This window comes from Scaptodrosophila lebanonensis, unplaced genomic scaffold, assembly GCF_003285725.1.
Source record: "Scaptodrosophila lebanonensis strain 11010-0011.00,11010-0021.00 unplaced genomic scaffold, SlebRS2 tig00001415-arrow-pilon, whole genome shotgun sequence".
Lineage (NCBI taxonomy): Eukaryota > Metazoa > Arthropoda > Insecta > Diptera > Drosophilidae > Scaptodrosophila > Scaptodrosophila lebanonensis.
In genome coordinates, this window is record NW_022060742.1 from 1987889 (window position 1) to 2015320 (window position 27432).

The 27432-nt window shown below is 39.7% G+C and overlaps 6 protein-coding genes across 6 annotated transcripts in view; 3 read left to right on the plus strand and 3 right to left on the minus strand.

Moving 5' to 3' along the window:
• Window positions 1–2024: 2024 nt before the first annotated feature.
• On the minus strand, window positions 2025–4741 carry LOC115632289 (ATP-dependent RNA helicase DDX42). Its single transcript, XM_030529382.1, has one exon. It carries the CDS (start codon window positions 4688–4690, stop codon window positions 2318–2320), a length of 2373 nt encoding a protein of 790 aa, XP_030385242.1. The 5' UTR covers window positions 4691–4741; the 3' UTR covers window positions 2025–2317.
• A 382-nt stretch (window positions 4742–5123) lies between these two features.
• LOC115632227 (biogenesis of lysosome-related organelles complex 1 subunit 4) lies at window positions 5124–6308 on the plus strand. The gene is made up of 3 exons (XM_030529287.1): window positions 5124–5640; window positions 5698–5772; window positions 5841–6308. The coding sequence occupies exons 1-3, from the start codon at window positions 5575–5577 to the stop codon at window positions 6201–6203; spliced, it is 504 nt and encodes a 167-aa protein (XP_030385147.1). The 5' UTR covers window positions 5124–5574; the 3' UTR covers window positions 6204–6308.
• Window positions 6278–7318, minus strand: LOC115632226. Its single transcript, XM_030529285.1, has 2 exons — window positions 7268–7318; window positions 6278–7203 (listed from the first exon to the last, which is right to left on the minus strand). Exons 1-2 carry the CDS (start codon window positions 7277–7279, stop codon window positions 6412–6414), a joined length of 804 nt encoding a protein of 267 aa, XP_030385145.1. The 5' UTR covers window positions 7280–7318; the 3' UTR covers window positions 6278–6411.
• A 647-nt stretch (window positions 7319–7965) lies between these two features.
• Window positions 7966–9002, plus strand: LOC115632291 (MIP18 family protein galla-2). Its single transcript, XM_030529384.1, has 2 exons — window positions 7966–8447; window positions 8510–9002. The coding sequence occupies exons 1-2, from the start codon at window positions 8327–8329 to the stop codon at window positions 8851–8853; spliced, it is 465 nt and encodes a 154-aa protein (XP_030385244.1). The 5' UTR covers window positions 7966–8326; the 3' UTR covers window positions 8854–9002.
• Window positions 8845–10781, minus strand: LOC115632290 (mitochondrial inner membrane protein OXA1L). Its single transcript, XM_030529383.1, has 3 exons — window positions 10455–10781; window positions 9243–10347; window positions 8845–9183 (listed from the first exon to the last, which is right to left on the minus strand). The coding sequence occupies exons 1-3, from the start codon at window positions 10536–10538 to the stop codon at window positions 9011–9013; spliced, it is 1362 nt and encodes a 453-aa protein (XP_030385243.1). The 5' UTR covers window positions 10539–10781; the 3' UTR covers window positions 8845–9010.
• A 985-nt stretch (window positions 10782–11766) lies between these two features.
• Window positions 11767–27432, plus strand: part of LOC115633145 (formin-J) — a 55072-nt gene continuing 39406 nt past the window's right edge. Inside the window, exon 1 of the mRNA XM_030530554.1 lies at window positions 11767–12340. The gene's annotated coding sequence lies outside the window, so the exon portion shown is untranslated. The remainder of the gene's footprint in view (window positions 12341–27432) is intronic.

Sequence of the window (27432 nt, forward strand, 5' to 3'; positions counted from 1 at the left end):
TAAAATTAACCTAAATTAGCGCCAAACGTGAGCGGAAATATTAATTATTAATTTGTAATAAACACATATTTAAACGAAAGTATATTAAACATTAAGGCAAATATATAAATACATACATATTAATAAATATATATATAAATAAATATATATATATGTATTTAAATAGAGCGCAAAACGGCAAAACAAACTATTACAAATTTAAATCAAATTTAATGCTAATTTAAAAACAACAACAAAAACAACAACAATTTTACGAACTAAGTTATGTGAATTTTTGAAAAAATCATAATATTGTATATACATATATATCTATATACAAGTATCTATATATATGCATACATACACATACTATATATAGTATGTGGAGCAAGCAAAAGCAAAGAAAGTTTATATACAGCGACAAACACACACACACAAACACAAAATTAATACATACATATAAATAATAAAAAGAAAAAAGTATTTTAAAAACAACCATTTTGTTTTCCTCATTTCCTCCTCTTTTTTTTTTTTTTTTTTTTTGCCTAGCATACGAATATCTAGTCGATTCTTCGTTTCAATATATTTTACTTCTTGAGTTATCGCTTTCTTTTCGTACGATGTGGTTAACATGGACCAATTTTTATACACACACACCGAACGAGAAACGCAAAATTGTTGAGCGTGTTTAGAACAAAAGAAACGAAAGTATTTAAAAAACAAAATAATAGGAATACCCGAAAAATATATAGACGTACATACGAGTATATCTAAAACTAAAACGTAGCAAAATTTTTAAGCGAAATTAAACTAAAATGCTTTTCGGCGTTACGTAATCAAAGCTTAAACAATTTATGCAAATTAAAATAATAAATTACCAAACAAAAACAAAACAACAAGTAATAATTACAAAAATCGCGTCAATGTGGTAGTTAAATGAATCTCAACTTTTCTCAATGTTATATCGAAAATTGTAAGCCATATGCTAAATTATTATATACGCTAATCGTACTCTTATTCAAAGGCAAAAACTCGTAGTGGTTTCATTGTAAAACAATATTTCAAGAACCTAAACAACATAAATTTACGGTAGCTTCAACAATTTTCTCGCTTCAAACAAATAACAAAGCAAAAAAGCATTGAAAATTTAATGAAAATAACAAAACGAGAGTAGTTTATAACTTCGGCTTACCGATGTTTCTATACGCTTGCAAAAAGTATATGGCAAATTGTTTTAAGATATAGTCTTATTGGCTATATTTAAGTTCCGAATATACTCACAGTATTCATTAATATAGAGCTCCTTCCCATAGTCAGGGATTTGGCCAAACAACTTGATGAGATATATATATAACTTTCAAATGTGATGAATAATATGTCTAGAAACAAGCACGACATGCTCGTACGTGTTCAAAAGTCTCGAAAACAAACACTCATTACGAACGAAGCTCGCATTTGGTTGCAAAAATCTGACGCATGGAATCTGATTTGTTAACTGTTTCAAGCTTACTTCATTTCTTTAATTTCTCATGTGATGCGTTTGATTCAGGAGTCGTTAAACAGTCTGACGTTTGTAACTCTGGTATATTAGTAAAGAAATCACACATTTTTTTACATTTGACGACTAAATTGTTCATGAAAATAAAGTGTTAAACCACAAAAAGGACACTTTTCACCATCTGACGCGTAAAGCTTTTAATTTTGAGTGATATTCTGACTGTTCTGACATTAAAAAAAAGTCGGATAGGCTTAAATCTGACGCCTATAATCAAATCAGACTCTTTTTAACTTGTATCTAACCTGAAGTGTTGTTATATAGAATTTGAAAAAAGACTTTCTTTCTGAGTTTACACCACAATGACACGTAGAACTTGGACGCGGCTAATAAATTTGATTTCCTTTTTCCATCTGACGTGTTAAATTCAAATGAATCGATGATGTCCTTAAGTGTTTGCAAGAGTATAATATGACAAGGAAATGGAATTCTAGAAACGCCATGAAATATGCGCAAATGTGATTTTATTCAAAATAAAATACACATAAACAATTACAGTTAATGAAATTTTTATTAAAATCGGTCGTGGGCGAATTAGCAGAAGAAGATGAAAAAGCAAGAGACGAGTGTACATACGAGTGTTTACTTTAATTTAACATAATATATATATATAATGAATATATATTTAAGTTTAAAGATAGCGCATAAGTTGTAATTTTAATGATGATAAAACAAAAGCAAATACACATTAAATTATATGAAAAGTAACCGATGAGGAGGGATAATGATCCGATCAGGTTAGGGCTGATGGTGATTATGATTAGAGTTCTCTACATTTCTGGGTTAATTCCAACGACTCTTCTTGGCCCGCTTGGCATCCGCTGCGGCATTCGAAGCTGAAACTGAAGCGGCGGTTGGGGCAGTGGAGCTCGCTGGTGGTGGAGGTGGTGGCGGGGCTGCAAAAACACCAGACTGGGGCACGGTTTGTTCCCAGGTGCGATCACTGGAGGCACGAAACTGGGAAGTGTACTGTGAACGAAAGGCTTCCCGCATGGCTGCATAACGATCTGTGGCTGGGCCGGCATTAGCGGCCGCTGTGCTGGCTTCGAAGGCCGCCTTTGCGACAGCGCCACTGCCGCCACTGGAAGAGGAGGAGTGGCTGCCGCCGCCACTTCCGCCACGCTCACGATAGCCCAGGCCCATGAAGTTGTTGGCCGGCTTCTTGCTCTTTCCCTGCTTGAAGCGCGAACTGCGGAACCAGGAGCTTTTCAGGGCCAGGTCCATGAGATCGCCGGGCACTTCCTGATCGGCACCCTCCAGATTACGCACCAAATGGCCGACAAACTCCTTGTCCTTATCGGTAACCAATGTATAGGCATTGCCCTTCTCGCCGGCACGACCCGTGCGTCCTATCCGATGGGTATGGGTGTCGATATCTCGGGCTATATCGTAATTAACGACGTTACGTATGTGGGGGATGTCGAGGCCGCGTGCAGCGACATCAGTGGCGACCAAAATGTCGCACTCCTTGCGCTTGAACTGTGTGATGACTTTGTTACGATCCGCCTGATCCATATCTCCGTGCAGGAGCAGGCAGTTGTGCTCCTTGAGTAGCAAATTGTTGGCCACAGTTTCGGCATCGGCCTTCTTGGTAACGAAGATCAGAACACTTCCTTCAGAAAGGAATTTGACGAGATGACAGAGCAGCCAATTCCACTTCTGCAGGGGATTGGGAAAGACAAATACGTGCTGGGTAATGTCCTGATTGGCCTCGTTCAGATCGCCCTGGACAATGCGCACAGGATCGGTGAGTACGTCGCGGGCCAGTCGCTCAATGCGCTTCTTGAAGGTGGCCGAGAAGAGCAGGGTTTGCCGATCTGGGCGCACGTGATTACAAATGGAGCGCACCTGCGGCTCAAAGCCCATGTGGAACATGCGATCGGCCTCGTCGAGCACCAGGAAAGTGACGCGACGCAGATTCGTTGCCTTCATTTTGACCATGTCGATCATGCGACCGGGTGTCGCGACTACGATTTCGGCGCCCTGCTCCAAAGCCTTGCTCTGCTCCCACTTGGAGCCGCCGCCATAGCAGCAAACAACATTGATGTTATAGACCTTCCCAAATTTCTTGGCCTCATTGTAGATTTGCAGCGAGAGTTCGCGTGTCGGTGCCAGGATCAGAGCAATGGGTCCATCGCCCGGACGCAGCTCTCGCTGATCCATCAGATGCACCAGTAGTGGCCACACAAAAGCCGCCGTCTTTCCCGAACCAGTCTTTGCAATGCCGATGATGTCGCGACCCGACAAGGCAGTGGGTATAGCCTGTGCCTGTATCGGAGTGGGCTGTGAGTATTCCGCACGACGAATTGCCTTCATTAGGGGCTCATCGAAGCCGAAGTGGGCGAACGAACTGACGGGCTTGGGGGGCAAAGCACCCGTCACCTTTACGCCGAGCGTGTGACGCAAATCCCGCACCTGCTCCTCGCTAAGCTGCGCAATGTCCTCATGGGGTGTGTAGAAATTGCGCTCGAAGGGCTCATATTCAATCTCGGAGTGATAAATGGGAGGCAATGGATCGATGTCCTTCTTTTTGGGTGGCGCAATCGGATTGCCGTCCTCGTCGTATTCGATTTCCTGATCGGAGCCCTCATCGCGCAGTCCCGCATTCGGATTCTCCTCCATATAGCGATAGTAGCTCTCCTCGTCGTCCTCGTCATCGATGTCTCCACGCACGCCCTTCTCCTGTGGCACAGTGCTGGCCTTTGGCTGTGTGGAGCGCACCTTCTCCTTTTCCACCTGCTGTTTGATGCCCGCCATGAACTGCTCCAGCGGATCCTCATCCGAATCTGTGTCTGGCTTGCTGTCCACCGCTCCCGGCGACCCCGGTGCTGGTATATACGCCTGCTGTGGCGCCTGTGGAGGCTGCGGCGCATCGTCGTCATCGTCGAAATAGCTGTCTTCCGTGTGCTGCTTGCGTTTGCCAAGAATATTACTGGAATTCGTGTACTGACTAATTGACTCCAATGTCGAGTAGCCGTGTTTTGAGACGCCACTGCTAGCGCCACCTCCAGAGCCGCCACCGCGCTGGTAACCACCTCTCTGGTTGTTGAGCACGGCGGGCGGCGGCACTGCATTCATATTAATGCCACTGCCGGATTTGTGCGGATTCACTTTATAGGGCAAGCCCCCGCCGCCAATACCACGGTAATTGGACATTTTCTGCTAAGCAAAACACACAAATCAATAATACGCGCTGCCCGGAAAAATCTCTACGAAAATGCGCAAGTAAGCGCATCTGTGCGTGGAAGTGCCAAAACCAAGGGCAAGATAACAACGATACTCTTGCACCGGTTCACAAGGCTCAGAAGACAATATGGCCTGCAGTATTATATTTGCTCATACGTGATGCAATAAATGAATTGCATAAATAGTTTAAAATACTAATGCTTCAACGTTATTGCTGCAAATACGAGAAAATTCGTGCATAATTTAAACAGCAAATCATCGACGATACATTAACGCGGTTATTGCCGCTGCTCAACACTGGCTTATTGAAGGCCATCAGCTGTTCATTTTGGGAGAAACTCTGTTGATTGTTTTTGTTGAAATACTAAGTTCGACTTAATTGATATTTTTTGTAAGAAGAAATAAAATAAATGCTAATAATCAAAATTGAAAACACAACGTAAAAGAGAACTGTAAAATGTTTTTACATTTTATATGTTATGTTATGTTAATTAAAGAAAATAGATCAGTTTGCTTGACAGCAATGGCGGATTGAATTCTTTTTGATGAGATGATAGAAAAATAATGCAATAATAAACTGCCTTGATAATTGATACACGATTAAACTTGTATTATTTATTATCATGGTGAAATATTTCTACAAAAAATATCAGTTTCCTGGACAAGAATGACGGAGGAAAGAGCATCGCAGCATTGAGTTTTTAAATGGAAATTAATAGTCATATTTAAGATCAAGAAATTAACATAATTAGAAAGTGGCTGGGCAGTCAATTGTTAAAGAAGAACGCCCAAAAAGTCGCTGAAATTCGAACCCAAGAAACTTCACAACAAATAGAGCAGTTAGCTGGACAGGAATGGCGGACAAAAGTGCGGCGCAGGACTACGCGCAGATATTAAAGAGCGCAGATTTATCCAAAGAGGTGCGTGCCACAGACAGCTAGCAGCTGGAACTTTATAAAAAGAATCTTTTATTGCAGATAAATCCGCTTATCGACCATATAGATGACATGTTGATGTCGCGTTTGGAGGAATTCGAAACGCTGCTGGCCAATGTGCGTAGGCCTTCCTTATAAAGACATTGGAATAATAATTGTAAAGTACTCCTCCAATTGGTTCACAGGTGCGCGCCGAGTCCAATGGCATTATGGGGAATCACGTTAGCAACATAATTAGTTTTAGTGACGATTTCGCAGAGCTGCGCACCCGAATTGACAATTTGGAGGAATTTGTGGGCGTGGTCAACGCCAATCTGAATGAGGTGGAACGTTCAGTGGATGTGGCTGAACAGGAGCTAAGTGTCACGGATTATAGTCTAAGGGGTCTGCTGCTGAAGCCCCTGAAGGCCAAACTAAGTCCCACCGACGCCTCAGATCAGACACCTAAGAGTAATCTGAGCGCTGAAGGCGATTTCCAACCGGTTCCGATCTTCAAGAGCGACAATTACTTTGGGCCCGCCAAAGACAACTTCGAGACGTCATCGTAGCGAGCGCTAATTTTTCAGTAAGCAAATATTTTTTAGTGAGTAGCTAACAAAAATCACTTTTTGTAAACCGCAGCTTTTTTCTGTAAATATTATTGTTTGTTTTTATTTTTTTGTGTATATTTTTTTTCAACGAATTGCTTCGCCTTTAGTTTTCATTTTCGATTGCGTGACTTTTCAATTAGTGAGCGGAAACGTCTTACATAATCGCTTAAGCTTTGTGCTCATCGAATTTCTCAGAGCTGTCCTTTGCCTTGGATTTGTTGAAGAGCTCGGCAACGGGCACAGGATGATCACGAGTCGCCGGGTGTCCGGTCGAGGTGGTGGTACCTAAATCCTCCACATGGGGCTTCACCTCCTCCTCCTTCGGTTTGGGTGTGCTTTTTATGACGGTGGGCACCGGAATGTCGCGCCGGCGACGATGATGATGCTGATGGTCTGAGGTGGGAGCGGCAGCTACCTTTTTGGGATCATGATGCAATTGTTCCTGGGCTTTAACGCCGGCTGGCTTCTCCACATGAGCGTTGGAGTGAGCGTCGTGAGCCTGAACGCCAGCTGGCTTCACGGGTGTCTCACGTTTGTGGGTCTGCTTGGCATCATGATGCACTCCCTCCTGGGTATGAGCGCCAACTGGCTTCTTCGCAAGATCGTGGGATTGAGCCTCATGACCCTCATGCCCGCTCGCTGGCTTCACGGGTGTCTCACGTTTGTGGGTCTGCTTGGCATCGTGATGCACTGCCTCCTGCGTATGTGCGCCAACTGGCTTCTCCACATCGTGAGAGAGCGCATGATGGCCACTATCGGCCTTTGCTGGCGCATGTTCGTCCCGTTTCTGACGGTTCAGTTTGCTGTCATCCAATACAACGATCTTTTCTTTCGGCTTCGGATCGCTAATTATGTCGGGATTAATGGGACTGGGACGCGTGAAACCGCCTCCTTCAGTCACCTCCCTGTTGTCAGCGGGGGCTGCGGCGCAAAGGGCAGCCAAGGCAGCCAAAATCAACTGCAAAGATAAATCAAATATAAGTGGAAACTGAGTGGCGCCGAGAGCCGGCCGGGAAGCTTACAAATTGTCTCATTGTCGACTCGTACGATTGGAAAATTGCCCGAAACTGTTAACCGAAGCATCTTTGCGGACGCGTTTTATGGGCGTCGAATAGGGCTGAGATAGCGGTTTCTCGACTGAATGTTTGTTGTAATTGTTAACCAGTTCGCAATTTGGTGCTAATTGACGGACAATATGTGTGCTGTACAACACAACCGTGAAAAATAGCCGGCTACGTGCGCAAAGCTGGTTTTATTTATATTTATTTACCATATTGTTGTTTTCGAATGATAACTCGGGTTAATTATAAACTGTAGATATGGGCGCAAGGCATCAAATTTTGCAAGCGCTAGAGATAGACTTTTTTAAAATTGGCTCAAGGCTTAGTCATGGATTCTATTAGCTGGGGTTGGGGCTTACTTTAGTCACCCACTTAGCATTGCGTTGTGAAAAACCGCGCTAGGAGTTAGTGCAAATAAGATTGTAGCTAATTAAAATGCACATAAATATAAATCAAATCGAAAGCGTCCAATTACAGGCTTTATGTAAGATAGTATTAGCATAACTTAACTAATTTGTCCATCAATTCTGAGCTAATAGCTTGAATTAGAAATTTTAATGTAATCGTACTGCAATTGTGGTAATTAATTTATGCAAATTGCTTGTTATTGAGGAAGGCACAAAATTAATTATCTTTTCAAAATGTGTAACAGAGTCGCGCTATTGCGCCAGCTGCCAGGGCTGACAAATCTCATGTTAACAGTTGCCCAACAGACTGCACTTCGTAAAGATCTCAAAAATATGAATCAAATTGAAAATGTCACATGAATAAAAATCAATCAAATCAAGTTAATAATTTATTAACTGGGCAACTGAGAAAGTGGCAAAATAAATGGTTTTAAATGTGCAACTAGTGCTGTTACATTAGCTGTTAAACTGTAACAGTCCCTTAACAGACCACGACGCAATATGTGAAACTGCAAGCAATGTGGTCACACTTAACGTGCCATAAATAAACAACTGTGAGGATTTAGCAATAAAACTACAAAATAAAGCATTGAGACTTCGATTTTGCAACAAAATGCCTACAGAAATCGAGAATATAAATCCCAATGTATACGGAAAAATCAAGGAACGCGAAGTAACGGCGCACGATGAGGACGAAAGTGTGGCCGACCCATTCGATAAGCGCGAAATCTTTGGTAGGTGTCATAGAATTCTAACAAATTCGAGTGGAAAATTAAAAGAATTCTGTTCCGCACAGATCTCATACGCACTATCAACGATCCGGAACATCCGTTGACTCTGGAGGAGCTGCACGTGGTGCAGGAGGAGCTCATCAATATCAACGATAAAGAGAATGATGTGCACATCAATTTCACACCCACGATCCCACACTGCTCGATGGCCACGCTTATTGGTCTTTCCATACGGGTGAAGCTGCTGCGTTCGCTGCCGTCCCGTTTCAAGGTCACTGTGGAGATAACGCCGGGCACGCATGCCTCAGAACTGGCGGTCAATAAGCAGTTGGCGGACAAGGAACGCGTCGCGGCCGCCTTGGAAAACAAACATCTTGCTGAGGTCATTAATCAGTGCATATCCGTGTAGGACTCTAGTCAATACAAATTATCCTTTATCGTTAAAAAAAAGTCGGCAGAGACATCTTTTGTGTGGGGTGGAGGAGAAAACTTAAGTCTAGATAAATGGTAACAAAACACAGCGCTGGCACACTCTGAAGTCCCTGGGCCCATCATTGGCTACGGGGCTACTTTTTCGACTGGTCCTGATTCTGATCCTTTAAACTGGCCGTCACCTGCGGCTTTGTGGGATCGTGCTTGAAGGTTTTTACCAACGGCCCTTTGCCAGCCTTCGCAAAGCGAATCTCGTCCAGACGCTGACGCTCCTCGATCTCCTTGGTGATCTTCATGTTGTCCCAAGCTGCAAAGCAGGCACAGATATAGAAATATGCTCTCGATACAATCTTCAGGTCAACTTACATTCCTTCATGCCGCCCACAAAGCCCTTCTTCTTGGCTGGCAGTGCGCTGGGCTGGTGGACGAGCATCTTTTCGATCTTAAAGTAGTCCCTAACGGTCGGAATGCGTAGCACCGCTACCTGGCCCAGGGAGATGAAATTACTGCAGGCCCAGTAGGTCAATATAGCGGCGGGGAAGTTCATGGTGAAGGGAAAGATGACGATGGGCAGCGCGCGGAGCACATACTTCATGGTCTGCATGTTGGCCGCCGACAACCGGGCGCTGTCCGTGCCAATCTCGATGGTCAGGTACAGGGTTGCACTGGTTATCAGCGGCAGCAGGAAGAGCGGATCGGCCACAGTGAGATCTGTAAACCACCACAGGCCACCCTCTCGCATCGATGCCACCGGCGTATTGGCCATCTGGCGCAGACCCATGAAGAAGGATATGAAGAGCGGCGCTTGGGCCAAAGGTACAACCATATTCTTGAGCGGATTGACGCCCTTCTCGCGCATGAACAGCATCATTTCCTGAGCATAGCGCGCCGACTCTAAAGCATTGCCCGACTGCCTCGCTTCGGTCATCTTCAGTTGCAACAACTGCATCTGCGGCATGTTGTTGTTCATCTTCGCCGAGTTGCGTTGCGCCACTATTACCAGTGGAAAGATAATAGTGCGGACAACGAGCGTACCAATGGCAATGGCTCCCCACCAGGGCAACTCCCAGGTGCAGTGCAGGAACTCCATGCAGTTCTGTACAAGACCAACGGGCGTCCAGCCGCCCAGTCCGATCGATGCAAACGTTGCCTCACCGGCCGCATTTAAATTCTCCACAACCTCCACCTGGGATGAGAGCGGGTCAACGAAGGGCGGCGGTGTTGGCGCGTCCGGTATGTTGGGTAAGTCGACCAGCTCCTTGGTGGGCAATGACTCGGGCACCTCTGCATTTAATTCCCCATCGGCGCCGTCATCGGTGCTGGCGAAGCGCACAGTTGCGGCATTTAGGGGGAGCACTGTGTAGGAGGCCCGCAATAGAGGCGTACTTCTCTGTAATTGTACTTGATTGTTCCAGTTCCAGGCGCCAGTAGCCACATGCATATGTCGATTTGTCCTGGAGGTGGCCAAGCTCTGCATATATAGTGTGGGATTAGTGATCGCTCAGATTCATAACAAACCGCGCTTTGTTTTTGTTGCAGGTTATGTCATAGGGGCCGGGTCGGGTCTCTCCAGCTTACCTGTTTGGTTGGTCGGTGCGTCGTCGCTGTCAGCGTTGCGGCCGCATTAGCTGATCGCCATAGTTGCATTCGTCGAGCCAACATGTCGGGCGTCGTTTTAATTTACAAATTAACAATTATTTTTACACACGATACTCGCGTTGCCCCCACAGATGGCAGCAGAAAGAGGTATCAGCTGGTTAGGGTGTCAGAAGCATATGTTCGCGTCAGTGTTGCCCTATTTACTTGGCTTTGGCGGTTATCAGAGCTGTTCCGTTACATTTATAAATGCACTTTGAATTTGGATACAAATAACGGTGAATCGAGGGAAATATTTTCTATTAATATTTTTTTTAAATGGCTATTTCTATTGTGAAGGGGAAACACAAATTAGTTGGCCATGCCTAAGTATCAAAAAAGAGATTGTTAGCCAGCCTTGCTAGAAGTATTTATTGCAAATTATGCATAAACATTATCATAAAATGTTGAATGGCTTACATTTTTAAAGGTAGAATTTTGCATATACATACATACATATAAATTCATTAAAAGTTGTAATTTTTTCATATCTTAAATTATTTATTAGGGATGTTATCTGAAAATTCCAAGCTCGAAAAGGATTAATCAAGAGTTTTTATTTCTTCCAAACGCTTTGCTTTGTTCAAATCATTGGTGGCTCGAAATTATTACGGAAAGCCCCAGTTTCCAAAATTACTTCCTGTTTTTCCTATTATACGACACTTGCAATTGTTTAGTATTACTGCGAGCTCGTGGCCACTATTTCAATAGAAAAGGCTTATCTCTCTCACACCCAGTTCACTTAAAAAGCTAACTGTAAACTAGCGAGAGCAGATCTTTGAGTCGCTCTCTTAAATAATAATGCAAGCCTGTGAGATGCACGTGCGCTGCCTGCAAGCAGCGTACCGATAAAATAAAGCAGATGTATGAATCGACAGTGTAATAGAATAGTTATATTTCTCTCCTTCAACAACATAATTCTACATATGTCAATAATAATACAAGCGCTTGTATTTAATATAATCGCTTTGTTTTCGTGCAACAGAAATGTACACAACTTACAAATTTATCTCATTATTTTTATGTAAACACTACACAACGAAGTTGGAACTGGTTCCATTTTGCACTCGGCGCGATCGTCGCTGAAATACGTTACTTGCATGACAACGAATGACAGTTGCGATTGACGCTCTCTCACCCACACGCACTCACAGTTAGCGCGCAAGCTCAGCTGTTGGTGTCGTTGCGCCGACGTCGTCGTCTCAGTTAGTTGCGATCGCTGGAACGGATCGGTTGTGTGTGTGTTTGTCGTTGTCGCCGTGCAGGATTTAAAAGTGCGCCAATTTGGTGGCGCATTGCGGTTGCGTTTTTCATTTCCATTCATATCGCTTTTCTTTGCCACAATAGTTCGTTGTAGGTTGTTCGAGTTCTTGCGCCTCAGCCTGTTGCATATACTACATACGTACACAAATATACACTATTTTTTTTCAATAAACGCGTTTTCTTTTGGCACGTTGCGTGGGCGCTTCAGGCAATTGGCAACACGCGTGCGTGTGTATGTGTGCTAGTGCGCGCGCGAGTTTGTATATTTATATATATATATATGTGTGTGTGTTGTGTCGCTGCTAATGCGTTGAGCGTCTAATTAAAACAACAACAACAGCAACAACCACGCCACAACTGAAAAATCAACAGTAAATGCAACAACAACAACAACTTTGACAAAACCACAACAAAGTGCTATCGATGAAAAGCAATAAATCCCCTCATTCACAAATTGGAACAACGTACGCAGCAGCAGCAGCAGCAACAACAACAACAACAACTCTGTAAGCAACAGGTGTTTGCTGGCATTTTCATGTTGTTGTTGTTTTCCGTTTTTTCCTGCGGTAAGTTTTAATTTCAATTTCTAAACGCATTTTCCTCAATCGACTCGTTATCAGCTCTGCTGCTCAGTGAACTGGAAAATTTGAGCATTTAGTTACGATTTATCAGATAACTGCTTGCATAATCCACACACGTTGTGGCATAGAAAAGGAAAAAATTGGATCAATTACGCGGAATAGGCTTACGAGAATTCTATAGATAAGACTTTATATTTATCGGTTCTGTTATTATTCTCGTTGTTGTTGTGCAAATCTTGCGTCTTGATCGCTAGATAAACAATTAATTAAAACGCACCCCCATTTCGAAGTAAAAATACGCCCCCTAATCGAAGTCTCCAAAGGGAGATACATGTACGAGTATGTGTGTGTGTGTGTGTGCCATGGATCGGGTTTACTTGAAAGCTTTAATCGTATCATAAACGTGCGGGCATTATATACGCATATGATTTAGGGTCGCCCCCTAATAAAGCACTGTGGAATGGGACCACCAGTTCTAAAAATTGTTCTCAAAATAAAGAAAAAAAAAACCCCAGAGTATTGCTACAATTACATACACGTATGTAACAATGTTTCTAATATGTACTCTACAATAATTTGTAAAAGAGAAATCTTGTTTTAAACTAAGTTTCAATGAAATAAATAATAACAATAATATTATTATTCTTGTATTCACACAAACAACAGCGCGCTGTTAAATATATATTCTGCGCGTTGACTTTAATTTTTTGTCTCCATAGAAAATTGTTTATTACTACGCATGCTTATGATTATATTATTATTATTTTAAATTAAAAAAAAAAATTGTTTACTTTTATTGCCACACATTTTTGAATGTTCCAAACAGTTAACAAATTGTTGTTTGCAATCGAAAAGCAATTAGTGCTAATTTCATAAATTAATTTTGAGTTGATCTTGATTTTGTCTAATTGTTATTAATCACATTTATGCACTATGATTAAATAAACGTTTTTACAGATAATAAAAGCATTTCCCGCGAACTCTGTCAGCTTCGATTTCTTAGTAAAAATATTGAAACGGCGATGCTTCATCCATTTCTTTAAAGTTTTATTTGGAATTTTATGCAAAATTTGAAGCTTTTCAACCCATTGTGTACGGGCATGGGTATTAGACTTAAGATCTTAGATCTTTGCCGATACACACAGAGCAACAAATTCGCATTTTTATGGGCAACAAGTGGGGCGGCTACTGCTGCCTACCTGCCTGGCCGATTCTCTGAAGTGCCTCTCGTCCAGTCTGCCGCTTACATTCATATATCGGCTATATAGTTATCGTATAGTATATAACGATATGTGCGCTGCCCCAGTTGGCAGTTGGTGGCGGCGACATTGAAAGTGCCGCGGGCGAAATCTCACACAACTTCTTCAGATTGATATTGAGGGGGAAATAAATATTTAAAAAAAACGCAAAAAAAACAAGCGCTCGCTCACGGCTTAATTCAAATTGATTGCCACACGATGCTAATGCTGGCAAGGCGTCGGCGATCGTCGCCGATATTTGTAGACTTCAATACGTTCGATTCGCCGATTTCGCCGCCTTTCAAGTGAAACGGTCTGCCGTTTTGGCAACAAACAATTCGAGAAGTGTCAATTTGTGTTTATGAAATAAAATTATAATTATTTATCAAACGATCGATGGCCAATGCTTGTGGGCAGCAAAAAAAAACCGTTAAAGGTGGCGGCAAGCAATTGCAGGCGTCAGCAATTATTACTATATAGCAATATATAGCATACTCGTATGTATGTATGTGCACAGTAAGCCCTTTAATTATTGTTAACAATAAAAAATGTAATTGTAATGCTGTGGCACAAAAAAATGGGCCCAATTCTCAAATAAGTATATCATCGAAAACACAAAAGGTTAGTTAGCTAAGTTAAAAGGAATGTTTTCTTTATAGAATTATGACTCTACTTCACTATGAAATGATGAGTTTTAAAATATGTCATGAAATATACTTAGTTTGGTAGCTTGAATTGATTGCATCGCTTGGCAGAAATACCATTGAGATGATCATGAAATCTTTTGTAAGAAGTAGAGAAAGGTAGAGCCTAAAAAGAAGAAATGAAAGATTTTAAAAATTTTGTTTCGTTTTTAAACACATGCTAAGGATTTATTTATTTAATTTTGTTTTCACTGCTTGTAAAGATTACCAATCTTAGCTAAGAACGCTTACCATTTTTTTCTTGTTTAACTCCACTTTCAAGTCTGTTGAATCTTAAAGAATTAAACAAAACAACTAAAAATGTGGTAAATGAAATTTTTGCATATTCAGCCAAAAATTTAAAGCAACCCCTTCACTTCTGCATTCAGTATTAAACCCAGAAGGAAATTTGGACAATTCAACTAAATTACGGTTAACATAATTCAACATTGCCTATAATTTAGGAATATTGCCATACATTTCTTGAGTGTAGAGTAGTAAGCATATTCAAAGTTTTTCTTATGCCAAGTAATTGATTAAAAATCATGTTTTTTTTTTTTAATTTTCTTTTTCAGTTCATTCCCTTCCCATTGATAACTCCTATGTCCGCTATATGATACATTCAGACATGTTTGATGAATGTATGAATTCTAGTTTCGATCAAGACATTTAAATAAACAAAGGAGTTATTTAACTAAGAGTGATTTTTCAAGCGATCGGTACTATAGCATCTATATAAAATAATGATGGTATCTATGGTTTGTAATAAACTGTATCTGCATATGGATTAGACAAGTCTGCATACCAAGTTTGGTGTAACTAGCTATTATGGTTTAGTAGTTCTCAACGTTCATACAGACAGACAAACGAAGAAGTGGTCGGACGAATCGATGGAAAGACGGACTTGTCATACCAATCATACCTATATCTGACTTTTTGACTTTCTAGTTTACAGATTAGTTGATTAATTATTGTAAAATCGGGCGATCATTCTTTTATGAATGAGTGAATGATCAATTGGGCGTATTAATTAGTTTCATATTTATGTGAGATGGTAGGTTGGGGTAGGCTTCGGTGAGTGACCAGCGAGTTAATTGTTGTTGTTAATTCTTAATAAATAAACTGATAGAAGTACAGAGAAAACAATTAAATTGAAAATACATAAGTCCAAGTATTTTTTACTATATATTACTAATTGTATTAATGAATGCAAAAGCTGAACACCATATAAGACGGCTTCTTTACATTTCTTTAACTCAAATTGAAAGTTGTAAATACTTAGCGAGTGTCTACTGTAATTGTCGCCCATAGTTTTATCTGTTACTTGTATATATGTTTGCTCGTTTGTTTGTATAGTATGTTGGGTCGCGCCGATGTCCGTGCGTTTGTCGTTTGGTCCAAAGTCAATTTCCAAATATGGGTGACTTGTTGTGGCTCCGACTGTGGTTTAATGTCAGCTGCAAACGCACACACAAACACATACATATACGCAAATATATCTGAACTTATAGATATAAGACAAGTCAACGTCGCATGTCAATATAGGTTTTGAAAAAGGAAATACAACTACTTGTTTTGCAAAAGCGAAGAGAAAATATATTCACCAAAGCTTCGCAGTTTTATCGCTTGAATAAATATTGGATTTGCATGCGATTTTTCCTTTTTAACCAAAAAATTTATTTGCTAATTGTTTGTGAGTGTGTGTGTGTGTGTGTGTGTGTATCTCTCCCTCTTTGTGTGTGTTATCTAAGCCTGCCACTTTCCTTATAAAGAACGGGTACGGATTTTGAAATGTCGTCGACCGAGGGCTGATTGTTTGCCCAGAAATAGCGTCGGAGCAATGCAAATGATTCACTATGCGTGTGTGCCTAAGTAAAGATCGTTATAACAATGCTATAGAAAATGTGTAAAAGTTTCCTAAAAATAAATTCTTCGAAATAAGGTTTACGCAATAATTTGAAAACCTTTTGAAGGCAACGGTTGATTAATTTCAGGTCGCTTGTGAGAAATGTAATTTCTGTGAATAACTTTATTGCTAATATGTATTTACATCGATAAATGGAACCGGCGTTGTGTCGTCCACTTTTTCCCACAACGGATACGTCCTTCTTTCGTGAACATTCTATCAAAAATGTTTAGCTACCGCGCCAAATGTTGGACTTTATCAAGGACAGGCAGAGATCGATTTGTGTGCAATCGGGAACATGCATTATTTTTTAGTACTTAGTATGACGAAAGTTCAACTCTCTGCCGGCACATAGCGTGGTTGCTGACTCTGTTTTCTGGCGTCGCTGGATGAGTTACTGACGCGATAAATAGATTGAAACAATTCTGGGACCGAATATAAATATGTCTTACAATTTCAACTCTGTAAGTCGGAATATTTCGAGCTTTTACTTTAGGGACAAACACAATAAAAAAGAATAATGAGGGAAGTGCTATATCTTTGTTTTTGTAGCTTAGTTTCAGAAGTCCAAAGTGTATATTTATCGTGGCACACTTAACATGTGAGAGAGCCATTTATTTTTATGGTGTTGATCTGTTGACGACTATACTTGTACCATCTAATTAGTGGCAGAGTTAACCTTAGAAATAAATATACATCGATCTGTGCAAACTAATTATGTGAGAGCTGAATTGCTACTTGTTGTGGCTTCTCTCGCCCTCGATCTGCTGAGCTCTGCGCCTTCTAATTAGTTGCAAAGCTAAGCTTAGAATTGATGGAACCTTGGGAAGCTCCACCACCTGTCCAAAGATGAAATATTGGCAGCTGCTGAAATCCAAATTGATTGCAGCCTCACTCTGTTCTGTTGAACACCCTTGCGAAGACAGTCGATGTGTAATTAAAAATGCTGCAGTAGTGCAATAACAAATTTAAATAAATATAAATTACTAATACGACGCGTTGGCACAAAACAAATAAACAACAAAAGACGACAATCGGCGGCGACGACGACAACATTTCTTTGCTTTAACTTAATGAACAAAATCGAAGTGCAAATAAATATGCGCTAGAGAGAGAGAGAGAGAGAGAGAGAGGGAGAGATAGAGAATCGAAAAGCGTAATTCGCTGCAACCTACAACTGGCGACGTTCTTTGAATTGACGGCAGCTGCCGCTTAGAAACTAACCACACACCAACACACACACACACACAGAGAGAGAGAAACACTCACACAGTTTTGTTTAATATGCAAATGAGCGCATAAAAGCAATTCATCGGCACTGACACTGGGCAGGCAGCTGGGAAATGTGGAGGCAGGGCGTTGGTTATTTGTTAAACAATAAATAAAATCGAATTGTTATTCGATTCACCAACGGCTCAGACTGAGACGGCGGAGACTCAGAGGATGCGCCCAATGTTGGTTGGCAGCAACGAATGGCGCCCGCACTTGCCAGCCCACGTATTCGAAAAAAATGATTAGTTTTATTTTATTATTAACTACTTATGCATTTTTGTTGTGCTCCCCCCCTCCTGATTCGCTGGTTAATGTAATTATAGCATACGTGGCGTATGAGTAATATTTCTAGCAATTAGACAAACCAGCAACGTCGAATGCGACTGCGATGTGTTGAAATGTTCAAATTGCAGAGAATTAATTTTAAATGCGGCCGCAAAACAAACCACATGCAAAATACATAATAATAACAAATGCGGCCAGTGCGGTACGTACCCGTATATTATTTGTTCTTGTTGTAACCATTACAACAACAACAAGAATAAGAACCAGAACTAGCAGCAACAGAAACGGGTGGGTTGCCGCAAAAGTTCCACAAAAATAATTAGGTATTTTGCACTTAAACCAAAACTAAAAAGTGGCAGTTCAGGGTGGGAATACCTCCTTCATGTAAGAATGTCCTTAAAAGTAAAGGCCGACTTTAATCTCATAATGTTAGGATGATAGGAGATGTCTTGAATTAAGAAAAGATCATCTGCTTGTGAGAAAATGATCAAAGACGTTTTCGTAAATGAAATTGGAACTACTTTGTTTATATTTTAAAGAAAAATTTCAAATTTGTCGTGATGATAATATTTGTTGTTTGAAATGCAGGCTTTGTCCGCCCCTAAATATATAATATTTCAACTATCGGTTATCTAGAATTTGGCAAATTCCTTTCTTTATTTTTAAGTAAAAAATAGAGTGGGTTTTAATGCAATGGAATTCAAACTAGGTTATAGATTTAGCTGATCCCTAAGACTTGAAGATTGATTTAATTTGTGAAATCAGTTTGCAGTTTTTAATAAAGTTTTAAAAACTGAAAACCAGTTTAGTTCGTATAATCAGTTCTGAATAGTCAAGACGACCCCTTCCAAGATTTCATAAAATACCTTTCCCTTTCATTCACAAAAGATGAACAAATAAAACCGAAGTTAAAGCTACAAATTTAATGAATTTCTCGATAGTCGATTAACGCATTTCTTGCACTCGATGGCTGCGGATAACTTTCCGAGCTGCCCACGTAATTAAACGACATACACACATACACACATACATAAGTATATATTGAGAACTGAACGAATAGTAGACATATAAATTCGTACATAAGTAAGTAACTCGGCAAGTTGCTTGCGGTGCGCATTTGGCTGTGGGTGTTGTTTGAGGCCCACGTTCGAAAAAATTAATAATAAAGTATAAGTGTGGAGCGCAACAATCACAACAACAACAACAACAACGACAACAACTAAACGACAAAAGAATTGGCACTGAGGAACAAAAACGAAACAAAAAACACCATAAATACAAAACAGCAGCAGCGGCAGCGACACACACGTGTCTACTGTTCACTGTTGTTGTTATTGTTGTTCTTGTGTTATATGTGCGTGGCATACAAAAAAAAGAGCTTCAAAGTTAAATGTAATATAACTTACGTTTTGGGCAGTAGGCTGAAGGCAGAGACGAGACTGAGACTGAGGCTGAGACTGAGACTTTGACTCCGACTCTCATGTAATCTGCTCATCAAATTCCCATAAATCAGCTCATTTAAATTTTTCGTCTGTCGTTTTTTGTTGCTGTTGTTGTTGCTGCCTGAGCTCCTAAATTGGGCGGCTAACCAAATGGAAGCTGTAGCTGCTGGTGTTCAATGTGCAAGGTGTGGGCTAGGGTTGTAACTTTTGAACGCACTTGAGCTTCTCATATACTTGTATGTTGTGGTTACTGTTCCGTCAACGCTGCGTATACGCAATGCGATGTGTCAAGTACAGTGGGGCACAGCTAATTTACAGGCCATTAAATGTGCATTCTGGCATGAAATAGTAGCTCGAGATATTGGCAAGCTATGTGTGCTGCCTATTTCACTGACTATTAAACCGTAATCAGACAATCAATCGATCAAAAGATAGAGTCACGAATATTAATCGATAGAATAGTAAGAAGCAGAGATGGTTTATGAAATTATAGAGAAAAGATATGGGAAGAAATAAAGCCTTTTTATAACCGAGATATGTAATACATATGTATTTCTAAAAGGCCTTAACCACATCTTAAAAGTAATATATGTCGTAAAAGAGAGAATATCTGGGCTCATACAATCAATAAATAAAAAGATTTAAAGATATGTAAACAATGTCGCGATAGAGTCACGAAGTTTAATCGATAAAATAGTAAGAAGCAGAGAAGATTTGTGGAAGGAAATAAAGCCTTTATAGAACCAAGAAATGTAATACATATTTCTAAAAAACCTTAACCACATCTTAAAAGTAATATATGTCCTAAAAGAGAGAATATCTGGGCTCTGCCCGTTTTTTATTCAACAACCAAATACTAATACTCGTGGGAGGGCAGGCACTTGAAATTTGGATACTTCACGGTGGATCGGTGTAATTGGGCTTTATACTTGAGAGCAGAACAAAGCAAAATCGCTTTGGAATCGTAGTCATAAACTGACCGATCATCCCAGCTGCCCACACAAGTATGAGCAATCGTTGGAAAAAAAATAAAAATACAAAATACACACAGATGGACATAAATTAGACAGAGCTCTGAGGCACAATAGGAAATAACTAAGTTCGATTGACGCTACGAAATGCTTACAAGCATGCGCATTTCATTGTTGTTGTTGTTGTTGTTGTTGGTGTAGCTGCTATATTGCTATTGTTGTCGGTCCATTTAAGCCTTGCCAATTTTGGCAACTTGTCGGCCACTTGGTCGCTCGTTCGTTCGCTCATTCGAGCTCATGATGATTTCTGCCTTCGCAGGTTGGTTTGCCTGATGCCTGCTGCCTGCTGGCCTGCTGCCCGCCCCTACATTTATTTCCCATATTAATTTATCATTTATAAGCGATTATTGTTATATAAATTAAATTGCGCGCCCAAAACAAATTAAACTAATAATGGGAAGCGTTTTTCACGCTCGCAGCTCAGCAGCTCAGCAGCAGCATTCGATGCAAGCTTGTTGTAGTATCTTTGTACGAGCAGTGTCTGTCGTTGTTTGTTTGCCTTTTTACGTAATTATTGACTCAGTCTTGGCTCTGAGCTCGATCTGTCGGTCTGTCGTTCGGTCGGTCGTTTTGAGTTTCGTGTGAAATTGCGTGAAGCACAAGAATTGTTGTTGACGCATTTCCTGTTCTGACTTTTATGTTGCCTGCTTTTCTACGATTGCGTTTAGCATTGTTGGCTTTTCTGTTTGTTTGGGACTCTGGGACGCTGGCTTTCTCTCTCCACTCTGGCTTTGTGTCAATTTGTCAGGGCAATTGTGGGGCATTGGTGCCATATATAGTATTCAGATCTATATGGTGTTGACTGAAATTTTTGCAAAGCTGCTCATTTGTTTGCAACGCGTTTTGCATAATTTTGTAATAAATGCGGGCTTAAAGCTGCCAATTAGCCGGATCGGGAGGGAGAGTGTGGCCGAGCAAATAAAAGCAAACCTGTTTTCATCACAGAGTTTTTTGATCATTTTAACTAAAGTCCAATTCACAAAAAATGCAATAAATGCTATGAAATTTTAATCAGTAATTAAATATAATTTTAATTCAAATATAATTTCTATCGGCTCTGAGATTTCATTTTTTTTAAATTTATTTCATTTTATTTATTTTGTAGAAATTAGCTTTTAGATAGAATTTTCCTAATTAGACTTTATTAGCTTTTAAGCCTTTCATATTGTTTTCTTATGTCGTCAGTCAATGTTGGTTGACATAAAAGTATACTTCATAAATAAACAACAACAACAAACGAAACTAAAAAGGGCAACACACATGAATTCTATTTTTATTCCAATCCATCGTTTGCAGTCAAATCTAAAACCTTAATTGCATTCTAAGGCAAACAAACATACATACATGCGAGTACACATAAAGCCAATAACGAACGAGAAAACAAAAGCAATAATCATAAAAGAAAGATAAATATTGCGTCAATAAAATGTCAAATGACGAAGGTTGTGCAACAATTGAAGGCAGCGCAGCAAAATTCATAACTACTTATTAATATTTAAAAGTTATTAACCTCACCCGCATACTCATAGCGAAGAGACGGAGAAAAAATGCTGCCTGCTATTATTTATTATGTTTATTGAATTATTTTCGAGATTTCTTACTTATGTACACATATGCACATATGTACTTACTATATGTACTATATGTATATGGAGAGGCATAAATATTTATGCGCAAGATATTGATATTAATCGGCAGGCAGGCAGGCAGGCAGGCAGGCAGGCAGACTGACGCGATTTGCCGGCGGTTTTTGTCGCTTCCATAGTCAAGGTCGTCCATGCGGTTTGTTGACTGTGCTGCAATGCCTATGTGTGTGTGTGTGCAGCTTCTGCAGTTTTCCTTTGATTAAAATTTGTTGCCTAATTTATTGGCAGCTAATCTAAAACTGCAGAGTGCTCATAAATTATGGCCAAGTTGTTTACAAACAGAATCGGGTCCACAAGTGACCGTCAAGTGTTGCCGAGGGCCTAATAAAATATTTTTTCGGCGAAGTGTTTGTCCCGACGCCACCGCCTTTGACTTTTCGATCTTGTTTGCGGTTTCTGTATAAAACGTTTTTTTTTTTCTTCTCTCCCTCTACGTTTTTGGGGCTTTTGCCTTCGTTTGCTTTTGTCTGCTCAAAAAAAAAAAAAACAAAAAAAAATTCTACTCAAGCCGCAAATCTGTTATTGATTTGCATCTATTTGGCATTAGCGGGAACTTGTTTCACCTACATTGTTTCTTCAGCGTGTTGCTTTTGCGGTTTAGCTTGGGAGGAGGAGAAGCCAGGAGGAAAGGGACAGACCGGACTACAGGCATGAAGTGCGGTTTCCGCAACGAGCCACATATGCGACTTCATGCCGTAGTTCTTACATGCGAGACAGACATAGACATATAGACACACACACGCAGTCCAAAGTACGAGCCATTTGAACTTTGCTTTCCAAAGCTCCAAATTGACAGATTAATTAAATGTGTGCCCAACACTTGGCCATCAAAAGTGTGCCGACGCGCCCAACGTCTCGTTACAAACCCATCGATCATATCGCCCAAATGGTGGTGGCATCCAAGGGGCTGATGGGCGTGCAACAATAATAACAATTACAATATTTCAACAACAAACAAAAATAACACCCTCAACATTGTCTCATTGGCCGCCAACCGGAAGCAACAATTCAGAAATGGAGGCAACAACAGCCACTTGGACAGACAGTGTCTCTTCTTTCCGTTCGCTGCAGAAGACAATTTATGTGTTTGCTTCATGCGAATTAATTCAAAATGCGGCAGACAATCGGACGACATTAATAAATGATAAGCAGAAAAAAGCAACATATTAATAAAGCAGACGGATAAAAAAAACTAAAGCACTTTATGAAGATGTGTCGCAGCTTCTGCTGTTCCCATACCCTGCATTTCCAATTAAGAGCTGTAGGGCTCCAAGATCGAGCAAACTAGACATAGATGTTCCAAACTATGGAATGAAGCTGTAAATATTTCTAAAAAAAAATCGTTTTGTCAAATGGGCAAAAAACTATTCCAGAGTTCTCTGTGATCTAATTTTGATTTTTCAACTTTTGACACTCAATCCGTCCAGTCATGCAGTCTGTATCGATTGTGTTCTTAATGAACATATAGTATAGAAATAGTCTCAAGGGGCTTTAATTTAATTATTATTTACTGGCTCGAAAACTGAACGCAACCAGCAGACGTACAATATAGTATTCCACAGCTTTAAGCCTTTATTTATTATTATTCCTTTTTCCTCTCATGATCGGTGCTGCCGACCACTAGAAAAAATCACCCAATGTTCGACTTCGAATTTTTAATGTATGCTGGAAAACTTCAAGTTTATAATTTGTGTTTTTAGTTATTCTTGGAGCAAACTTTTTAAAAGTAAACAAAAATTTATCAAATCTGCTCGTAAAGGTATTCCATTTTGCTCCATAAACCATGCATATATGCTTGACAACTATACTATATATAATACCTTCCATATTTATAAAACTTTTTAAAAGTAAACAAAAATCTATGAAATCTGCTCGTAAAGGTCTTCCATTTTGCGCCATAAACCATGCATATATGCCTAAAAACTATAATACCAGCCTACCATATTTATAAAGAGTATTCCGCAATCGGTTATAATAAACATAAACATATGTTTTGCAGTCATTGTTGTTGTTGTTGTTGATGGCCAGTCATAAATCGCAAGTTGGGCAACAGAGAGAGCAGAAATTGGCAGGGCAGTTGCCCTTTAAGGTGACCGTGCGTGCTCATTAAAGTGATCACAACTTGAGCTGCAGTTGATGGACGGAATGTCAGACTGACAGAATGATATGAATGACGATGACAACGGCTCATAAATTCATTTGTTTTCATTAAGCAGCACAGTTGACATGGCAGAAGGCAGAAGGGTTTGAACCCATAAAATTATTGCTTTGTTATGCTGCGTAATGCGAGGCAAGGCGAGGGCGTTGACGAAACTCTCAATAGATGCCAGCACCCGCACCCGCACCCTCACTTTTTATTATTATTTAGAGACAGAGAGAGAGAGAGAGAGAGAGAGAGAGAGCATTGGACATTTATAGGTCATGATGCCAAAAGCGTTTAGTCGCCAAGCAGTCAAGTCATAGTCGACTTTATAGCTTCGTCACAGCCGTGCTGTTGTTGTTGTTGTTGTTGCTACCGCTTGACCATGCCCGACACGTACGCGGATATCCGTGCTCAATGACCAAACCCAGTCCCAATCGCAGCCCAAAATGTAATTAAAAACGCCTCGATATGACAATCAATGCTTTAACAGTTAAACGTCTGGGCGCCCAACGTCTCCGGTCTTTAGTCTTATCGCTGCAATGCATCTAATAAGTGCCTCATCCAAAAACTAATCGCTAGACTTCTTGTTATGCAAATGGCATCGAACATAAATTGAAATTATGGCTTATGGATGGACGATCAACCGATCTGCCCAGCCACATTACATAATACACTTTTCATGAATTATAGCTGAGGAGGCTAAAGTCAGTGTGTGTGTGTGTGTGTGTGTGTGTGTGTGTGTGTGTGTGTTTGTGAAAGATAAATCGTTGCTGACAATTGCAGACAGCTAATAAGTTGGCAGTGCAAAACGAGCTAAAACCTAAGCCCATAACTGCAGGCATAGACATGCAAACACTTCCTCTCTGGAAACCACAAAACAGACAGCCACTCAATCGGCTCCAAAATCAACAAATGGAGAAAACCTCTTGCCCGAGACAGTAATACCCTTTTAAAATGGGAGATCATCCTAGTGGTTTTTTTTTTCAGAAATGCATTCGAAAGGTCTAATAAGTAGAAAGGAGGAGAAATGTAATATTTTAGAAGGGTATCTCACATGGAACTTATTCATAAAGAGTCGACATGAAAACTGAAATAAAATATCCTTTGATTTAGTTCTAATATTGTAAATAAAAAGGAAGGAATTTAAAGGACTAAAAGAAGCTGAAAACAAAAGTTACATAAAAATAAGAGTTCCTATCTATATACAATATCATTGTAAAAAGTTAAATAGTTGATTTTGATATTAAAAATCTGGACTGAAGCTACAGTTAAGAGTTTCTACATATTTATTTCCACTTTTTCTTTCCAATCACTGAAAAAACTAGGTAGTAGTTATGCACGAGTCATTACGAACTTTGTCCTTATTCAATCTACTTCAACCAGAAGCTACTAAATCTGCACATCAATTTAGTTAATGAAGCTAAAGATCTTTTGAAAATATTTGGAGCTAAAGCGAACAGCTTCATTTGAATGAAATATAGTATTAAATGCAATTCCCAAACAGATACTCCAATTTTTTAGGAGACATAGCAAGCTAAAGGGAATAGCTCCACCTGAATGAAATATATTATGCATTTTATTTGGAGCTTGGCATAGTTAATTCCCAAACACATAGTGCCTATTTTCGCATATAGCGTATACCTCTAGCCAGCAAATGAAATATGTTCCCTTACAGACATACATACTACATACTTATAGTACAACGGCGACGACTACTTGTAACAGCTTAAAAAATAATTTGCACAAATAAATCAAAGTCATAAAATGCATGGAGCAGAGCAGTCGAGTTGGGTCGAGAAATGCTCGTCGCAAGTCTGAAGTCTCAAGTCCCGTAGCGGAACGCTTATACATAGTAGTTGCTGATTGGATTTGATGCTGATGTTGATGCTGATGTTGAAGTTGATGTCTGGTGCAAGTTTCGTTCGATTGGCAAAGTGTTGCAATCTTTAATGCTACACGCTAGCGATTTGTTGCTTGCTGCTCAATTCGTATTTGCTATCGCATAAAAGAATTTAATGAAATTTAATGAAAAGTTACACGATCGCAGACACGACTTACGATCGTCATCGTCATCCACATCCACATCGACATCGTTCGTTGTTGTCTACTAGCATATACTTTGTTGCTGCGAGTATGAATATGAATTTGTCTCTAGGACATTTTGGCAATTAATTGAATTATCGATCGTCGTGCACATGGCAGGCAAGAGGCGCGAACGTTCAATAAATTCAATGTGCAATAATCTTGCAATCAAAACTGAGCCCAGTTCGCACAAGTTGGCAGGTCGTCGGCGTCAGCGTCGTCGTCGCCGTCGTCGCCGCGATGGGCGCGCATGCGCAACACGTTCACATGCTTTGGCCATTTTATGACATTTGCGCTAAAGTTTTATGCACACTTTATCGGCAATATATGCACATATACTCATGCAAACATATCTTTAACGACCCATTAGAGGTGGGCATGGGCCGGGGCCCAACGCGGCAGAAGACACGAATAACTAATATTAAAAACGGCTTAACATCTTCTTCTCATCTCCATAAACTTGTTTGTAGATAATGAAACGTTATCAACAATATCGTTATTTACCTTTTAAGCAAAGGCTCGAAAACGAACGAACATAATTCTAAAAGAAATATATTTAAAACTGAAATAACTATTTGATAAAACATTTGTAATGCTATGTGGGTTGCAAAAAATGCAGGATAATTAAGAAAGGAATGCTAGAGTGAAGCGCGCTCAACTCTTAAGGATCCTGTACCCATAAAAAATTATTTAATTAATTAATTCAATACATCAGTACCCATATATTTTAAAAATAATTTAATTAATTAATTCAACACATCAGTACCATATATTTTAAAAATAATTTTAAAAAAATGTATTTAATTAATTAATTCAATACATCATACCATATATTTTAAAAATAATTATATATATAATAAGAAAGGAATGCTAGAGTCAATTCTTAAAGATTCTTAAGGATCCTGTACCCATAAAAAAATTATTTAAATAATTACTCCAATACATCAGTACCCAACTATTTTAAAAATAATTTAATTAATTAATTCAATACATCAGTACCCATATATTTTAAAAATAATTATATATATAATAAGAGAGGAATGCTAGAGTGAAGCTCGCTCAACCCTTAAGGAGCCTGTACCCATAAAAAAATTATTTAATTAATTAATTCAATACATCAGTACCCATATATTTTAAAAATAATTATATATAATAAGAAAGGAATGCTAGATTGAAGCGCGGTCAATTCTTAAAGATTCTTAAGGATCCTGTACCCATAAAAAAAATTATTTAAATAATTAATCCAATACATCAGTACCCATATATTTTAAAAATAATTATATATAATAAGAAAGGAATGCTAGAGTGAAGCGCGGTAAATTCTTAAAGATTCCTTAGGATCCTGTACT